This window comes from Hippopotamus amphibius, chromosome 8 (genome assembly GCF_030028045.1).
Source record: "Hippopotamus amphibius kiboko isolate mHipAmp2 chromosome 8, mHipAmp2.hap2, whole genome shotgun sequence".
NCBI classification, from domain to species: domain Eukaryota; kingdom Metazoa; phylum Chordata; class Mammalia; order Artiodactyla; family Hippopotamidae; genus Hippopotamus; species Hippopotamus amphibius.
In genome coordinates, this window is record NC_080193.1 from 4,221,279 (window position 1) to 4,240,662 (window position 19,384).

A 19,384-nucleotide genomic window follows, 5' to 3' on the forward strand; every position below is an offset into this window, starting at 1 on the left:
GGGAGGTGCTGCTGTAGGTGGGTATTCACAGGGAGGAAGGTGAGAGCCTGTTGATAACCATTTCCTGGTTTCAAACCTAAAGTTGATTTCATTCTGAAGATCTTCTGTGTTTATCCCCTGAGAGCTCCCAGTGCCTTTTCTTTGCAGTCCTTCATTTCATCCTATGAACTCATCTCCCAGGCCCAGAGGTGTGAGGCTACTCCCAGGGTCACAGTATTCTAGTCACCATCCCCTCCACCCCCTCACCAAGCTCAGAGCTTCCAAGTCTAGACCTAGGGCTCAAGTGGCCCTTCTGCAATGCCAGTTATGTGGCCTCCACTACAAACTGCTCACGTTTTTAACTTGGTTAATGGGATGTTATTCCTCACGCTGACATTTTCTTCTGACTTGGTAGCTGGAAGTTTACCCCAGGGGTCGGGGCTGATATTTCGCTTCCTGAACCTCTAAGGTTTGGGTGCCTGAACTGAGCCCATTGGTGGTTGCTTCTCTATGGCCAACACCAGAAACCCCCCAAACACCCCCTGGGTCTTGTTCCAAGAGGGAAGGGGGTGAGTAGAGCTGGGGGAGTCCCGTACTCCAAGCTTTCCTTTCTCCCTGGGATTGGCTTTAGGGCCAGTCTCTCCTCCACAGACTGGCAGATCTCACATCACAGGCCTGCTGTGACTGGAGGCTGGGAATGCTGCTGGGTGGAATGTAAGTGAATGGGTCCTTTGAGCCGCCCTGTGGGGCCCAAACTCAGCTTCCTGGAGTTGCTGAAAGAACATCTGTCCTGGCTCCCTCAGTCGCAGAAGGCCCATTGACCAGGCAGCTTTGTGATTGTCAGCGGCCGCAGGCCCTGCGTGCAGCCCAGAGCTCTGCACTTCTTGTTTAGAGCCTGCAGCATGTAGGCAGCGCCTTGCTTGCACAGCTTTTCTGACTCTCACTGCATTCCTCTGAGGGTTATCTGGCCCATTTTTTAGATAAGGTGGATACCCAAAGCCAGTGAGGGCTCTGGAAGGCCAAAGCAGCTCTTCTATTCCTGGTGACCACACTGTCCTCACCACTTTGCCAGACCAGACCGTGAAATGGGGAGAAATGCTCCTGTTATGAGATTGCTGGGAAAACTGGGCATGACTAGGTGCTTTCAGCATGAAGAGGGCTCTGGGAGTAATAGACATTAAGGAATTTCACTTTCAGTTCCATCAGCTGCTTGAAATGAGCACGTACCATGTGGCCCAGAGGAGGCCACTAATGATTAGACCCATTTCATGTTTTAAAATTGTGTATTAAGAGAATGTGTACAAAAGTTATATTAAGATACTTAAATTGAAATACGTGATATACTGTAATTATAGCGATCTTGATGGGTAATTTTTCACTTTATAATACAAAAATCAAAAAGGCAAAAAAGTACAATGTAGTTCATGTTTAAAAGTACATGGCACAGTGGTTAAGAATCCGCCTGTGAACGCAGGGGACGTGTTCAAGCCCTTGTCCGGGAAGATCCGACATTGCCGTGGAGCAACTAAGCCCGTGAGGCACAACTACTGTGTGCGCCTAGAGCCTGTGCTCTCTGCAACAAGAGAAAGCTCATACGCAGCAACAAAGACCCAACGCAGCCAATAAATAAAAAATAAATAAAAATTAAAAAATAAAAGTACGTGAATTAGAACATAAGATTTTTAGAAGTTTTCTTTTTCAAAATAAAAGTGAAATGTAAGTTCTTAAAGTTAAGATTATTAACTATGATTTGGGGATTTGATCTTAACTGTGTACATTGTTTTATTTTAAAAATACATGTAAGTAAATAATTCTAGGTACCCTTGAGTCATACAATCTGTGAATCAGGGCAAGATACACTCATTCCTTATCATATTACAGAGAAGGTACTGCTGTTGCCTTAAGCTGAGTTCAATTAAGTCAGTCATTGTTCCCTATCCCTGAGCTGTGTTGATGATTAGATTAGGGGTAGATGTGTGTCCTAGTAGAGTGAAGGAATGCAGCCTCCCCACCATTGAGCAGAAGTGTCATCTGTTGTGTGTATGAATGGAGAAAGCATGTGAGCCTGGAGCTTCTGCCGTGAGGGGCTCTAGCTTGAGGATAAAGCAACCACAGGAATGAGGACAAAGAGAAAAGGAGAAAAAGGGAAAACAAGGTTGATATGCTTGGTGACAACTTCTGCATCAAACTGCTCCTAAAGCTTATGTACCTGTGAATGTTTAGCTGTGGGACCCACTAAGTGCAGTTTTGGGTTAAACCTAGTTGTATTCTCTGCTACTTGCCAAAAGATTCTTAACTATTATCCTCATTGTAGGGATGAAGAAGCTTTATAGTTTGCCTACTCTTCGTAGGCTCCTGGGTACCAGCTATCTACCTTCTGAATCTCAGCTCTGCTCTCATTATGGATAAAGGTTATGTATCTGGACATCTGTCGGTTCCTGGCAAACACTGACAGATTTCCTGAGCACATTCCAGGATCCAGGAGGGGACTGCACGGGGGCTTGTGTGAGGGCCTCAGCCTAAACTTGCAGGAATGACCCCAGTAGGAAGAGACTCCAGTTTTTCAACACATTCCTGTAGCCCTGGCAAGCATCTCTCATCCTCAAAAGAACACTTACAGCAGCCAATCTACCAGGATGTTTCGTAGCATTGCCAAAGGCCTCTTATTTTGTACTCCAGTGAACCACGTGATTCTGTAAGGCATTCCTTTGGACCATTCATTCATTCACTTCTGCTTTCTTACTCCAGTCTAACTACACCATCTTCTAAGCCTACTTCCCTTTCAAGGGCTGTGCACTTGCTGCCCTGCTTCTCATACACTGGTCTCTCAGATTCCTACACAGAGGCTTCCTCTTTTTCTTCTGCCCCCACCTCTGCTCTGCCCTGCCCTGCCCTACCCCCCACCCCCACTCCCACCGAGTTACTAGAGTAACATCAAATAAGTTAAAGAGCTCTGGAGTTTCAAGGAAAGAACTCTAACATTTATTGAGTATCTACTGTGTGCTGGAGGCTTCAGAGACCGACTCGTCACCAAGTAATTACCTACATTCCTGTTTTTCAGAAGAGGAAACGGTCTGAGAAGCTAAGCAATTTTGCACAAGAACATCCAGTTATTGGGGGGCAGAGCCATGAAGCAAAGTCTCCCAAGCCATGTGCCACTAGTTAAGTTTGGAAAATTCTCCTGCTACAGCCACAGGCTGTGGTGGAAGACATTCAAGACAATAATGAATTTGCAAGCACTTGGCAAACTACAGATGCCACCACGTGTCTGCCATTTACTGGGTATCTCCATGGTCCAGATGCTTACCACATACGATCACACTAAAAGTACAACAACTCTAAGGAGATATTTTTTCATTACTTCCATTTTGCAGATATGGAAGTGGGCTCAGAGAGAAGTGATTTGCTCAAGGTCACACAGTAATAGCAGAGATTTGAATCCAGGGTGGTCTTTTTTTTTTTTTTTTTGACTGCACCCATGGCTTGCGGGATCCCAGTTCCTTGACCAGGGAACAAACCCGGCCCTCAGCAGTGAAAGCACCGAGTTGTAACCGCTGGACCACCAGGGAATTCTCCTGGGTGGTCTTAAGTAAGAAAATTAGAAGCTGGAGCATCGAGGCCTTAACTTTGAGGTCAGCAGCTATCCAGTCTCCAAAGAAAGGACACCCGGATGCTTCTGACCTGCCCCCCTCCCCAATATTCCTGGCGTGAACATCACTGTACATGTGCTTCACGGAGCTGAACGTGTTTGGGATATGAGTCTAGAACCAGAATTATAGTCAAAGGGTTGTGGATACTTTGCCAGGCTTGGGGCTTCACATCGGAGTCAGGTGTGTCTGACTCCTCTTTCTCCCTTCCCTGGGATAGGCCCACACTCTCTTGCGAGGCCTACTCTGCCCTTCCTGGGAGCTGGTACTACTAAGAGCCCACCACTCTGTCTGGAACTACTAGAGAGGTGGAACATGTCCTCCCAGATGGAGAGTTTAAGACCAAAATAGTTTAAGACCCCTGTGTCTGCTCTTGCTGTGTTTATGGAAAACCAGAAGCCTACGGAATGTCAGGACTGCACGGTGAAGTCTTCAAGAATGTCTGGGCCACACGGCATTAAGGAAACAGCTGGTGAAATCACTCAGGGCTTAAGACCTCCCCTCTTGGGCCATTTTGGGCCCTTTAGCAGCCTGTCCCAGGCTCTGCAGCTCAGTCCTGGCTCGTCTGGTCCCTTCCCCTCTCGGGGCCTGTCTCCTGATAAGTCTACAGAGGAGTGTCAGATGAAAACATGGTTGTGACTTATGAGCCATAAAGTACTGGACAAAAGTGAGGAGCTATCATTGTGACTCTAGGAGTTGATAGTCCCTGGGGTCAGAAGTAGGCAGCTGGCAGCTAAGTCTATAGAGATACAACTGGTCCATGCTTCCCAACAGAAGCTGTTAGTAAGAGCTAGGTTCAAATCCTGGCTCTGCCACAAGCTAGTTCTGCGACTTAAGGCAGCTGACGTTACTTCCCTGCACCTGTTTCTTTAAAATGGGACTAAAAATAGTGTCTACCTCCTTACTGAAAGATTACAAGAGATGGTGTGACCAATTTGGAAAACAGTTTGCCAGTTCCTGAAAAGGTTAAAGACCCAGCGATTCCCACTCCTAGCTATCTACCCAAGAGAAATGAAAACATACGTGCACACAAAAGTTTCTACTCCAATGTTCATAGCAGCACTGTTTACAATCACCACAAGGTGGAAACAGCCCAAATGTCCAACCACAGATGAATGGATAAACTAATTGTGATATGTCCACGCAATGGAATAGTTTTTGGCCCTAAAAAGGAATGGAAGTACTGATACATGATACAATATGGATGAACCTTGAAAATAATGCGAGATGAAAGAAGCCAGACACAAAGGCCACATACTGTATGACTCCATTTATATGAAATGTCCAGAACAAGCAAAACTATGGAGACAGAAAGATTAGTGGTTGCCAGGGACTGGGGGGGAAGGATGGGGAGTGACTGGTAACGATAGGAATTTCTTTTTGGGGTGATGAAAATGTTCTAAAATTAGATTATGGTGATGGTTGCAAAAGTGTATAAATATGTTCAAAACAATTATACACTTTAAATGGGCGATTTTTATGGTATGTTAATTATATCTCAATAAAGCTGTTGGAGAAAGTAGGTAGAATTCGGGGCAGTGGCTCAATAATTGGTCATTATTCTTACTAATTAGGTCTCCCTAATTTAAAGCCTCAAAAGCGTGAGCAGGGGGAAGTAAGGGGCTGCTGAATCTCAAGCTCAGCCTAGGTCTTTAGGCTGCCGAGTGCCCCTAGGCGAGTCCCCGAACCCGCCCTGATCTCCTCAAATCTCTGAATTGAATGGGAGAACAATCGCTACCCGTGGCCCTAGGGTCTCTCGAGGAGGTGGTGGGGGGAGGGTTCAGGAGGCAGAAGCAGAAATCCCAGAGGGCGCTCTCGGCCTCGGCCTGGGCGGTGCGGCAGGTGTCGGGCCCCGCCGGGGCTAACCCGGAAAGGGCCGAGAAGCTCTTTCAGGTGAGCGCTCGTGATTGGCAGCCCGGGGGGGAGGGCTTCGGGTGACGGCTGCCTCGCCCCCTCACGTCGGGCCGGTTGGCGCCAGCCCGGGGGAGATGGGCGGGTCCCGGGGCCTGCGGCGCCCATTGGGCGTTGGGGGGAGGAAGCGCCCGGGAAGGCCTAGGGCCCCGCCCCCGGCTTTGCGACGACCAATGGGCGCAGCACGTGGGCGGGGCGTCGGCGGCGTCGGCGGAGGTCGGGCGGCCGAGGCGGCTGAGGTGGCTGAAGCGGCCGCTGAGGCTGAGGCGGCGGGCGCGGCCGGGATGGCGAAGAGCCGCGGAGAGAACGGGCCGCGCGCGCCCGCAGCCGGGGGAAGCCTGTCGGGGACCCGGGAGAGCTTGGTCCCGGGCCCCGACGCCACAGCAGCCGACGAGCTCAGCTCTCTGGGCTCCGACTCAGAGGCCAACGGCTTTGCCGAGCGCCGCATCGACAAGTTCGGCTTCATCGTGGGCTCGCAGGGAGCCGAGGGCGCGTGAGTATCGCCGGGGCTCGGAGCCGGGGGGCCGGGGGCCGGGGGCGGGACCCGCGGGAGGGCCTCGACGCGGACGGAGCCGCGCTCTGGGAGGAAAGACACGTCTCTCTTCCAACCAGGAACAGCCGACCGCTTCTCTCCCTTGCCCCGCCCCCACCTTCCCCCCAGGCGGACTGCCCCGCCCCTGGGAAGGGCCGACCGTGCGCTCCTCGCCCGTGCGGACAGCTCGACGGGTACCTGCCCCAACCCCCGCGCTGCCGCCCTCGCCCGAGGGCTGGTGGCCTCGGCCGGCCCCTGACAGGCTTGCAAGCAGCCGCCCCTCCCCCAGCGCGCCGATCTTCTCCCTACCCCACCCCCCACAAGCCCCGCGGACGCCGCCGTCCCCGCACCCCTGCCCCCGCCTCACTCCCGGACAGACTGACCCTCACCGCAGGACACACGGGCCTCTGGATGGATTTATATTGGTCAGCTCCGTCCCACCTTGCGACAGACAGACCCTTCCCCTCATGAAAGGGTCAGAGAGTCCCCTCTCCCCGCTCAGAGGCAGGTTTCTCCCTGCCACCAGCAACAGGTGGGCAGACACTGCCCCTTGCCAGTACCCACAGGGTGATGGTACCTCACCTCCGGGCCGACTGTCGGCTGTCCCTGTGTATGCTATGGAAACATGCACCTGCTCTCCAAATGCAGACTGGGGGGCAGGCGAGGAGGCAGCAGGGCCCCGGCTCTTAGCACACCCCGATCCCCCGCACGCAGGCACCCAGCTGGCAGGCAGAGAAATGTGAGGCCGTGGAGAGCACCTTCTCTCCAAGCGGGGTAAGCGGAGCGGCCACCTTCTGCCCCCACAGAACTCCCCAGTGCAGTCCTCACAGAGGTCGTATGTGTGGGCTGGTGATGCCCTTAGGAAAGATGGACTCCAGAGCCCACTCCCATCCCAGCGGTCCTATCACCTGAGACCAGTGTTTTGCACAGAAGTGACAAGCCTCGCTTGTGATGTGCCTCCCCTTCAACAGAGAGCCCCACACAGTCACCTGTGAAAGCCCACAGGACTCAGCCATGACCCTCAACCAGAGGGTCCTTCCTCCCCTTCTCTGACCAGTTGCGACTTATGGAAGAGCCTTGACTGTCTGTAAGATCCCCACCCTACACAAGCAGCCCCATAAAGGTCACTTCTGGGATTTTCCACAGTCCCAAACCCTCATATTCACCAGGCCTCCTCCTCCTTTGGAGAGTTGGAGAGAAATGCAGGCCCCTCCCCTAAGGAGAGTTCTCTTTTACCCACTGGATCTGTCTCCTCCCGTCTGGTCCCACTTGCTCACAACAAGCTAAGCCTAGTCCAGTCCAGGACTCAGAGAGCACCCCTTATTCTGATCCCTCACCCTGACTTAAAGCTTTGTCACAATTCCCCAGGGATTCGCTTATGAGCATCCAAAGAGGACTCAGACTATATTTTTTAATTGAGGAGCAGACATCTGGGATCAGGGTCCTGGGAAGGATGAGGTCTAGAAAAGTGGGAAAGGAGTGCACAGTTGCATTTGTGGGTGCTTGGAAGGAAAAGCTTAGACTGGCTGGTGAATTTTGGGAGATAAGAATTACTACTACATGGTTATCAGGCAGTTAACCAGATCTCGGTACAGAGCAGTGTGATATAGTGGAAAAAGGCCAGATTTAGGGAGAAATCACATTTTCTTGTTGTGTGATGTTGGCCAAGATCCTGAATCTCTGAGCCTGTTTACTCACTGTAAAGGGAAACAGTAACACCTACTCCTAAGATTACAGTGGGGATTAAATGAGATCAAGTATTCAGAGGTGCCTAGCACAGTGCCTGGCTCAAGTAGTGGCCCAGAAAAATGTTAGCTTCCTTTCTTTTCCTTCTAAGGGTCTGAAAATTGAGGAGAAAATGAGGGCGTACTTCTGGTATTTGTGGACAGAGACCCCAGTGGGAGCACCTCCCTTTGGCTGTGGTCCCCAGCCAAGCAGCCAGACATCTGTCTTTCCCACCCTCCAACCGCAAACCTGGGCTTTGTAGACACTCTCTGCATCACTGGTGTCTATAGGGCTGGTGCTGAGGTGGGATTCCAGGTCCCTTCCTCTCTCCCAGCCTCACTTTCTTGACCCTTTTGGCTGACCTAAAATCTCTGGTGTCTGAAAGCTTGGGTGTTCCCTGTATAGTTTATATTGTGGTTCAAAAAAAGCCAAAAGTAAGTCCCTATCCAAGGCTGTAAGAGAGGAAGTTATGGAAAGTTTCAGGGTGACCTCCCCGAACCCAGTCTCGTGGTTGAGGGCTAGGAGTCCATGTGCTATCCCAGAGAAGTGAAACATTAGCACTGATGGCTACAGTGGAGATGGTAGGGACTCTGGCTCCAGATTAAAGGTCCACTGCAGCCATCCTGGACCAAAGGTTGTCTCAAGACAATCAGTTTTGGCAGTTGCCGGGGCTAGGGGGATGGGGGAAGAAAGCAGATCAGAAGCTATCCCACTCAGGTGACTGCTAGGTGCCTGGCATGAGTAGATCATAAAATCATAGACTTGTTTGAGTTGGAAGGGATCTTACGAGTTTGACCAGCTTAACCCGAACTTGTTATACAGATGAGGGAACTGAGGTTCAGAGAAGAGAATCACTTGCTTAAGATCACACAGCACATTGGTGACAGAACCAGTACTTGAACCCAGGGTTTCTGACTCCCAAGTGAGGACAGTTTCCACTGCCTTTACCACCCATTAATATGGTGTATGGCCCCAGCAGTAAATCGAGTGCTGGACAGGTAGAACAGAAGGCTGACTGCCCTCATCTTCCCTGGCTTAGCTCAACACTTTGACTTCCTCAGCGGTGTAGGAGGCTAATAGTGATGGCCCAGCACGGATAAGTTGTCATTACCACTTCATTAGACTGATGAGCTTCAATACTGGGACCAGGCTTATTCACTGTATCCTCAGGCCTGCAGAGAAGTAAATGTTCAATTAATATTTATTTACTGACATACATTTCAAGTCAGGAAACTGAAAGTGACCTTAGAGGTGGTCATCCTTATATGGATAAGTAAACTGAGACCTGAGAAAAGTGATTCACCTCACCTCTTCAGTCAATTAGGAGCAAAGCCAGGAATTAAACCCAGAACTCCTGATTGCCAGCCCTAGGCCTTTTCTACTTCGCCTTGTCTGTCTTTTGAGCCTACTGTGCAGGGTAGCTTTGCTGGGCCCAAGATGGTCCCTGCCTGCCCTTGAGCCGCAGCCAGTGAGTGGGGAGAGGCAAGAAAGCAGCCAGCCAGTAAAGGGCCTGTGGTGACATGGGCACAGACAGGAGTGCTGGCAGCATTAGTTCTTTTGGCTTGGCTGGCAACTGAGCTGGTTGTTGAAGCCCAGGAAGGACCAGGGGAGGAGAAAGAAGTATCCTCAGCAGGGAATGGTAAGAGGAATGATGTTACCGTTCCTATCACTTTGGGGTAGGAAGAGCAGACCTGTTTGTAGGGGGGAGGGGGGAGGGTTCTTTCTGCAGTGTAGAGGAGTTGGTCAGGAAGGGAAAGAAGGATACCAGTCGGATACCAGGTCTTTGGCCTGAGGGAGATGGCCTGAGAGGTGTGGGTCCCTGACCTCCCTCTCCTTTTCCTTTGTGATTGCTGGGACTGGCCTCCTGAAGCTGGAGTTTCCCACCCAGCTTCAGTCGGCTCAGTGCTGCAGGCCAGATGAGGTGAGGAGCTATGCTTTCTGGGATCCCGTGGGTGTTGGCTTCCTGTTAAGGGAGAGAGGAATCTGAACTGGGCCCAGGGAGAAACATCTGGAACAGCAACATTGTCTTTTGCTGATTCAGTTCCCCTGTCCCCTGGGCCCTCCACTACTCCTAGCCAACTATGGCAACCCTATGACTTTGGAAATCACAGAACTGGCTTAATTGACATCCCGATAGTTTGGTCTGTGCCAGTTATTGTTGAGCCAGGGCCCTCCTGACAGGCCAGGGCCTGCATCCCTGATTTTCCACCATCTTCTCCAGTTTGTAAGTTCAGAACATCCTCTTTTCTTGAGCTGTTATAGTTCCCAGGAGAGCGTGGAGCTGGCAGTGGAGTGATCCCTGGGTGGCCCATCTGGAAAGAGACAGCTGCACATGTGGGGCCCCAGTCTATGACTCTGGGCCACAGGTCCTTCATTTTCTCTCCTCCTTCTCTTCTTCCAGCTTCAAAGGAAAATCCGGTTTGGTAGCCCTGTGGGTATTCTAGGGCCTCAGACAAGACTTGACTTGATAAAGGAGGAGGCCAGTGCACCAGCTGCTGCCCTGGGAAGGTGCCTGTGTGTCCGCCTGCCAGGAAATCCTAAGCTGTGGGAAAGAGATAAAGTGGTGGGACCTGCTTGATGTTTTGTCCCCCCCAGCATCTGGGTCTGAAACAGGACCTTCACGGGGCCAGTGAGGCCTGGCTCTGGTTCAGCCTTCCCATCTGTTTACACTGAGGTAGAGGAAAGAAGGTGCTCTGTGCTCCCTCCTCACCTAAGCTCTGGAGTCCAGCTCTCTGTGTGACCTTGGACATATTGCTTCACTTTTCTGAGCCTCAAGTTTCTCACTGTGAAATGGTTATGATAATACTCACTTTGCAGGGATGTTGTGAGGTTTAAATGAGCTGATATTTGAAAAGATCCTGACAACACTGTAGGTGCTCAATGAATGTCCTACCTCATAGAGACTGGAGTAGCTAGCGGTCCTGTCTTTTCATTTTCTACCTTCCATCTCTGGCTGTGATGATGGAGCGTCAGTGAGGTCCATCCCCTGTTTGCAGGAGTGAACCCTAACCCACCCCTGAGAAGGGTGGCTATCCCATTTTGTAGATGAGTACACTGAAGTTCTACGAAGAAAGCGCCCAAGGCTTACCAGCTGGTAAATGGCAGAACTGGGACTAGAACCTGTTTCTCAACACTGAATCCAATGACTAAGCCTTGCTAAGGTGGAAGCAGGCAGGACGCCAGGCGTTCACCAGTCCCTGAGGCCCCCACGCCCAGAGCAGGAGTTAGCAGGAACCCGGCTACCTCCCCATCCCAGTTGGAGGGCAAGGCAGGTCTCTCAGGATAGTCAAAGTCCATGGCCAGCCAGGCCAGAGAAAGACCCAGTACAGATCCCTGGGGAGGCCCTGGAAGCATAGCCACGTCAGGCCTGTTCTAGCCCTCTCATAGGCCAGAGCCTACACTGTTCTTAACCCCAAAATATTGCATAATGGCCATCTAACTTTGATATCCAGTCTGTGCTTTTTTGGAAGAAGTGTTTCTTTGTAGGTAAGGCAGGGATTATGCACCCGGTACAGGTGAGAAATCTGAGGCTTGGAGAAGCCTTGCAGTTAGTTAACAGTGGAGCCAGATTTGGGAGGGATCCCAGATCTTCTGACTCTCAGCCCGTTGCTACTACAGCTACCTGGACCTGCCCATTCTCTTTCTCACTCCAAGGCAATCGAACCTCCAGGCCAGGTTGCGTTGCGCACCAGAGCAGAACCCAGTCATCATTCACACATTGTCAGTGTCCTAACTGATCACTCTCTTTATCTTGCTGGCAGCACACCTGATGGGGAAGAGGCCTCCTTTAGCTGCTTTGTCTGCCCCGGGCAAATCCACTGCTATCCTGGGCCCAGGGAGAGAGACCCTGGCAGGGAGAAAACTCCTGGCTGCTCTGCTGGCAAACCAACTCTCTTGATGCTTCACCTGCTTAGAAGCCCCCATCCAGGGTTTTAGGGAAGCTACCAACTTAGGCTTTCCTTATCTCATTTTCTCTTTCCCTTCTCCACCCCACCCCACCCTGCTCCAGTCCATGGTCTGTCTGGTTCCTCAGAGGCTGGCACAGCTTACTTCTTTGCTGCTCTTCATGTAGGCAGCAGACTCAGGAGCCCGGGAGAGAAAGTCAAGGCTTACTTTCACCAGTTTATCCATCTTAGCAGTGAGTTTATTTATCAAACATTTATTGAGGCCCTACTCTGCCAGCCTCTGTGATTGCGACAGGGGATACAAAGTTGATCAAGACATCTGTGTCTCATTGCCCTCCATGGGTTCACAGATTGGTTGGAAAATAGAAGCACAAACAAGTCATTACAATGTTGAGCAATAAAGGCTATGATGGAGGCACGTGGTTGCTGTGGGAATATATAGGAAGAAGCAGCCAGCTCCACCTATAGGAGCCCAGAAGAAGTGGCATTTGATCCAGGCCTCAGAAGGAGCAAGGAAGGGCATTCCATTGTATGGAAGGGATCCGTGTCCCCCCAAGAGTCAGCTGTTTGAGAAATGTGGTGTGCCAAGAGATGATGAGAAGGATGGGAGGTGGGAGGATGACGTGAAGCAAGGGGAGGATAGGAAAGTAGGTTGGGCAGACTGTGACTAGCCTTGAATGTCAGACAGAGGCCTCCTGTGTTTCATTAAGGTCATTCTGGTCCTGGCATGGAAGAAGGCATAAAGAGGAGCTGGAGCACAGGCAGTGAGAGCAGTTGGGAGAGTTTGGGACAGCCCAAAAGGGCTGTAGAGAGGCCTGGGAGAGTCCTGGAGCTATGAAGATGAAGAGGTCAGCAAGTAGGGCCTGGTGCCTGATTGGCTGTGTGGACTGATGGGGAGTTGGGAAGGCTCTGGCCAAGCTGAAGTGGCCCTAACTATCCCAGGGCCTTCTGACACAGGCAAGGAAGGCCATCTGTGGCTTTCCTTTGAATTGGACAGTGAGCTGCTGCTGACTCTGCTTTGTCACAGCCTTGGGTCCCCCAAGGTGCCTGGCATGGCTGGCATGCTCAGGGCACATCAAGGGATTCTTTATCTCTCTCCAGTAGGAGAGCAAGTTAGCTGGACTGGTTGGGAGGGAGTGGGATGAGTGGAACTGAGCTTTGTGGTCTCTACTGGTAAACATATTGGATGGCAAGGAAGGCTGCAAGAAGGGCTAGACTCCTCTCTGAGGAGAGAGGAGTAAGGCCTGAGGGCATGGAAAACCTATCAATACCTTAGGGCCTTGTGTAGCTGGGGAGGGTAGGTTTGGGGCTTTTAGGCACAGCATAAGCTGATCAAGGGGAGGCAGATGGCAGCTGAGGGCTGACTTCATCTTACCTCGAGTCTTTATTCTGTTCCTGGAGCTGATGCCTCAGCTGAGAGGTGGAAGCAAGTCCAGTGCCTATGAGAAGGTGAATCCCTCAGCCCTTAGGGACCACCAGCCATTTCTCAGAGATGATTCTGGCTGGGTATGTGGATTTAGGCTAGTATGGGAAAGGGTTCTGAACCCAGGGGTCAAGGTGCCAGTGCTGGTGCCACCACTGACCCTGGTGGTGTGTGACTTAAGCACGCCCTCTCACCTGACCATGGGGCTAATGCTCCCTGCTTTTCGTCCTGCGTATACTACGTGTGCAGCCATGTTCTAGGCTCTGGGGATACAGACTTGCTCCTGCCCTCCCAGGACCTAGAGCCTAGCAGGGAAGTCAGACATTCAGCAGGTAGATAAAGATGTGGTCTGGGTACAAAAGGATTATGAGGGTCAAACAAGATAACTGGATTAGGGGCATGTGTAAACAAACATTGCTGAACAGGGATCAGGAGACCTGCGTCCTGGGCTTCACTGGGCCTCTAACTAGCTCTGTGACCTTGAGAAGGTTGCTTAATCTTTCTAAGCCTCAGTTTCCCCTGCATATAAACCAAGGCAGTTTTAATGGATGATGTTGAAGAGCTCTTCTGCTCCTAACATTCTGAGACTGACATTGGAGTATATGAGAAGGGCTTTGAGAAGTTTTTTATCAGGTACCACGCAAGTGCAAGGGGTCCTCAAGACACAGCCCACAGAGGCAATGCTTCCAGCATGCTCTGTTCCTGTTATGAGAGGACCTGTCTTTGTTTGTCAGACCAGTGGCCCTCATGTCTTTAGGAGTTCAGTCAAATCCAAGAATGCTGTGATTTGTCTAGGCTCTTTGGTCTGCAGAGTGCTTTCTTTCTCATTGTCTTGCAGTAATCCTTACAGAAACAGTGGGAAGTCAGTAGGATGAGTTTTATTTTGCCCTGTTTACAGACAAGGAAACCTAAGCTGAACAAGTGATGGAACTGTGCCTGGAAGCCAGGATTCCTCCTTTCCAGTTTTACATCTTACCAAAGCGTGTTGCCACTGTGTAGCCTCTTCCCCCTCTTCCTGTCCCAGTCTTAGAACTTTCAGTCCAGCCCTAGTGTCTGCACTTCTCCTAGTAGGCTTCTCAAATTGTTTTTATTGTTGTTATAATGGATGGCACGTTTCCTGTCCTAGGTTTCCACACACGGCTCCTCGCATATACCCCAAGACAAGTCAGGAGCAGCTGGGTGGTAAGGGGGCCCAGGAACATAGTATGGAAAACTCTTGTTCCTTCTCTGTGCAGTCTGGGCCCTGGATTCTGTGTGTCCAGAGCAATCCTCCCTAGCCAGTCACATTTGGAGGATGCTGTGTATTTCCCTTCCCTCTCTGTCCTGGTTTCACAAAAAAGGAAAACCTAAATGTGGACCTGGGAGATCCTGGGTTCAAGACACCAGCAGACCTGACTTCAAGCCCTGGCTCCGTCACCTTCTAGCCATGTGACCTCTCTGAGTCTGTAAATGGGCCAGGTGGTGGCGTTGGGAGAGGGAACTGGCCCCATGCCCGTTATGGTTATGAGTATTAAGGGAGGTAATGTTGGTAAAGTACCCAGCACAGTGTCTGCCACAAAGTAAGGGTTCTGTGGTACACGGTGGCTCTTATAATTTAAGCGCGAATTGTCCTCTAGGGTTTACTTCAGGCCTTTGGCATAATGGGGAGAGAACAAGGCAGCATGGGTGTGAAGATTCAGACTCCCTCATGTGCTCTGCCTACCCCACCCTTGGACCTTGGTGGATAAGACAGGAACCAATCCCACTCAGCTTGTGATCTGGAGCTTTCTGACCTGCCAGGGCAGGTTGGGAATCCCCCAATCAGTTCCTCACTGAGTCATTTGGAATAGAGCCCTCAGGTGACCCTGACTCTGAGGGCCCTGATGTAAGGGCCTGATCTTCTCCTTGTCCTGTGAAAATAAAGCGGAAGTGAGAACAGAGGTGGGTCTTCTGAAGGATTCAATTCAAAGCATGCAACCATAGGGCTGCCTGGGGCCTCTGCCCTCTTAGGTAGTGTCAGTCACTTGGGGAAGGAATCAGAGTTTGCTTCATAATTACCACCACCCTCCTGTGTTCCTTGTAGACTTTCATCCTGGGCTTCCTGTCCTGCCTCTGAGTGACCCCCTCCATCCTCCCAGCATAGTCACGTGGTAATGCCATTTCACAGAGGAGCCTGCATGGTGGACCAGGCTTTCACCAATACCACCTCATTTAACTCCGTGAGATATAGCTATTATCATCATAATCTCCATTTTACTGAGGTAGACACCAAATCCTAGAGTGATAAAGTGACTTGCCAAGCATCACACAGTATTTGGCTCTGAGGCCACTAACGTCCAAGCTCCCTGAGAGCAAGGCTTGCGCCCACCCAGCCTAGTGGATAGCAGTCAGGGCCAGAGTTGAGTGACACAGCAGAAGAGCAGGGCCTGGGTACACCTCCCAGAGCTGTCCTCTGCTCACCTTGGACGTTGGATAGTTACTGGCTTGCTGAAAACCTGAGTTTCTTCATCTGCAGAAGCGGGGTGGGGGGAAGGAGAGGTGATAATTAGAGGACCTATTTCATGTGATTGTTGTCAGGATTCAATGAAATAATTTAAGTTCTGAGCACAACGTCTGGTCTATAGCAAGTGCCTGGTAAGTGTTAATAACAGACATTCAATTATGTTAATTGAATATAGAATTATAATGTTGTAAAAGGCGATCATCAAGCACATATGGGCTCAGCCCTGTGCTCGGCTTCAAGGAAGATCCAGAGCTGGTATCAGGCCAGAGCGGGAGGGCCGTTTATCAAGCACTTTCTGTGCTCGCGCTTTTCCCATCTGATCTCAAGGTAGAGGATAGTATTCCCATCTCATTGGGGAGAAAATGGAGACTCAGAGTGCCTGAGGTCACAAAGAAAAGGAATCTGTCAACACACATTTATTGAGCACCAGCTAGATACCAGGCTGTGTGCTGGGGTGAGGACACCCTGCGGGGAGTGTGATTGGCAGAGCCCCTGCCACCCCAGGAGCGCAGCGTCTCGTGGAATGCCGCCTCAGTGGAGCGGGACAGTCCGGTGGAGAAGCCAGACTCTCTCCACTGGACTGCTCGCATTCCCCAAACAAGCCAGGCCCTTTTCCGTTAACTTGTGCTTGTGCTTTCTCATACGGGATCTTCTGCCTGATGTGCTCTTTCCCCTTTCTCACCCTGGCCTCTTCCTGTCACCCTTCAAGGACCATCGCAAAAGTCAGCTCCCCTTTAAAGCTTTCCCTAAACACCCCTACCCCCACCCTGGGGGCATCTTGCTGTCTCCCACGGCCTTCTACCTGTCTGTGTGCTTCTGTGATAGCACCTCTGTGTGTGCTAGTTACTTACTCACCCACCTGTCTCCTCTGCCAGATTGACCCCCTCAAAGGCAGGGACTACATTTTATTCAACTTTATAGATTCAGGGCCTGGAACACAGGCTCCAGAGAGATGTGTGTGGAATGTAATGGGGTGCTGATTGTGTCCTGTCCCTGGAGTGGTTAGGAAAGGCTTTGTAGAGATGAGAGGATATTTTGAATGAGGCCTCAGAAGAGTGGGACTGAACTAGAGTTGGGGTAGGGGTGAGGGAGGGCAGCTCAGAGAGAGGGCCATCTAGCAAGAGGGCTGGGAAAAAAGAGGGATGTGTAGAGAGAATAGGAAGGCCTGGGAGCCAGGGCCTGAGGTTTCTGTTGAACACGAAGAGCAGTAGGGAGCCTTGAAGGAGTCTTGGCAGAGATAAGCAGTCAAGACTAATTTGATAAGATCTATCAATAAAATCTAGCAGTTTTGTAAGGATGGGTGAGGGGGGCTGTACATGAGTCATGGGGGCTCCCAGTTGCCCACAGTGAGATTGTGACCTGAGTATCCAGTTGCCAGTGGGGAATTTCAAGTAGTACTCTGCCCTGTAGGGGTGGGGGCTTGGGGAAGGGATGTCTTCGGTTGAGAATAGTCTCCATACTTCTCTGCATTTGTCAGGGAGAGCGCCCTGGGGGTTTTGCTATGGTCTGTACCTTTCCCTAGCAGAATTGCGGCTAGAGGGAGGGAGATTCCTTGCTTTTTGGAACCAGCAAGGCTGGTGCTTAAAGGAACCATTTCTTGCCTCTGACATTGAGGGGGGTGGGGCTGTGCAGAGTGGAGAGTTGGGCAGAGGCCCAGGGCACTGAGGCCAGAGAAGGGTGGAGAGAACCTGTTTACCATTGTGCACTGACCCAGGGCTGGAAGGAGCAAAGCCAGGGAATTCCTTATGGGAAAGGGAGGCCGGCCCAGAACTAGCTTCCATTGAGAGTGGGGGAGAATGCAGCAAGCCAGACTCTCTCTCACCCGGATAGGGAGCCTGGACACTGCGCTACCTCCAGTCAGGGGCTGCCAGGCCACAGGGGGAGCACCAGGCTGCTGCAGACCATCTTCCTTTTCCACACTGACTCCAGTGTGGCCTTGGGCACATCACTTACCCTTTGGTCTCTAGGCTTCCCTGACTGTCTGGGGAGCGGGTAGACTCACTAGGTGACCCCAAGGGCCTCCCAGCCCTGACTGTCAGCCATTTGTACACCACCAACCCACCCTCTCTTGCATTCCAGTTTCCTATCATCGGTTATTATGGACCTGGCATAAAAGCTATTTATGCTTTTAAGTCATTACCACCTCTTAGGTTAATGAACTCCAGAGGTTGTTACTCAGTGTGCAAAGTAGGTTAGCCTTTTGTTTATCCTCACTTCTTTTCCCCTCTCTGGATGGGAGCGGGGAGCTCCCCCACCCTTATTATCCCTGGATCTGTGATGGCACATTCGCTTCCCAATTTTCCATGCTTTCATCTTGCTCACTCTTGCCGTCTCAGCACAGAGGGTAGTGGTTCTCTACTTTACTGGGTGTAGGAAGGGAATGTAACAGGTATTGAGGCCTGTTACATGTGGGTCACTTTATATTTGTTGGGTAGTTTAGTGCTTAGTTGGCAGCCTCTACTTCCAGGCTGTGTAACCTTGGACAGATTACTCAACTGTGCTAAGTTTTTAGTTTTCTTGTCTATTAAGTGAGATAATAAAAGCTACTTCCTTGGGGAATTGTGTGCCTATGTAATGCTTGGCAGAGCTAGTACAGAGCGAGTGCTGGAAGTGTGTCAGCTCTTACTGTCTCATGTGGTCTTTACTGCTGCCCTTTGAAGGGGTGGCATTTGACCCCATGTTACAGATGGGGAACTGGAAACTCAGAGTGGAGCAGTCACAAAGTGGTAGAGCTGGGTCAGAAGCCAAGAGTTACACTCTATGTGTCATTGAGTAAATGACTTAATCTCTTAGGGCCTCAGTTGCTTCATGGGTAAAATGGGGATAATCCTGCCCTGCAGTGTGTGTGTGTGTGTGTGTGTGTACCAGTTAGATGAGAAAAGGGATGTGAAAGTGCTAGGTAAGCTGCAAATACCAGTCACCTAATAGCTACCATTAGCTGGTCACCCACCAGGCTGGGTCCTTATACACATTTATTCTTCATTTAGGCCTTATAAAGTATGAGGTATGTGTATGGTCCCACTTGAAGATGAAGTTGAGACTTAGAATTCTATCTCCTAGGTGAAGGAGCTGGAATGGAAACCTAGGTGGGTTGGCTTCAAGGTCCCCACTGTTTTTACTGCTTCCCATACTCTACCTGGCCTTCCCAGTGGTTGAGATGAGCAGGATCAATCCTGATGTCTGTGACCTTGGGCCTTCTGTTTGGGCTGTGTTTCTCTTTGTTCGGGCTGGTTTGGAGAGTGAGGCTTGGAGGAGGGGGTTAACCTGGTTCCTTGGGACCAAGGTTTATCTGACACCTTTGGATAAAGGGGTCATAGGCACAGGCACCACACCACGCCTGGCTGAGTCTGCCACCCAGAGGGGCTGAGGTGTGCTTGGGCGGAAAGTACACTGCTGAAAGGACAAGGTGGTGAGAGCCCAGGTCTCGGGTAGCTTTGGGAACTGGTCTTACCTCTCTCAGCTCTTGGAAGGCCTCAGCTTCTGGGTTTGGGGAAAAGGCTAGGGAGCCTACAGAGCCTGGCGTCAGTGGAGTGTCACTGCTGCCTTGGGCCATGGCATGCCAGAGCACAGCTAAGCCTAGCTCAGCCTGAGAGCCCGACAGAATCTGGGCTCAGTCACTCTCTGGCTGGCCACTCCTGTCTCCTCTGTGCCTCCCTTCCTCAGGAGGCGGTGGCCGAGGGTGTGCTTGCGAGCTTTGCCCATCCAGCATATTGGCCTCACTGAGCATTGCTAGGTATGGGCAAGCGGCTCACTGGGATGGTCAGAACCCTAGAGGGAGGT

The 19,384-nt window shown here is 51.1% G+C and overlaps 1 protein-coding gene across 1 annotated transcript in view; it reads left to right on the plus strand.

Moving 5' to 3' along the window:
- The first annotated feature begins 5,734 nt into the window (after positions 1 to 5,734).
- Positions 5,735 to 19,384, plus strand: part of TBC1D10A (TBC1 domain family member 10A) — a 29,670-nt gene continuing 16,020 nt past the window's right edge. Inside the window, exon 1 of the mRNA XM_057744029.1 lies at positions 5,735 to 6,030. Within this exon, the coding sequence (XP_057600012.1) occupies positions 5,822 to 6,030 (209 nt within the window). The 5' untranslated portion in view covers positions 5,735 to 5,821. The remainder of the gene's footprint in view (positions 6,031 to 19,384) is intronic.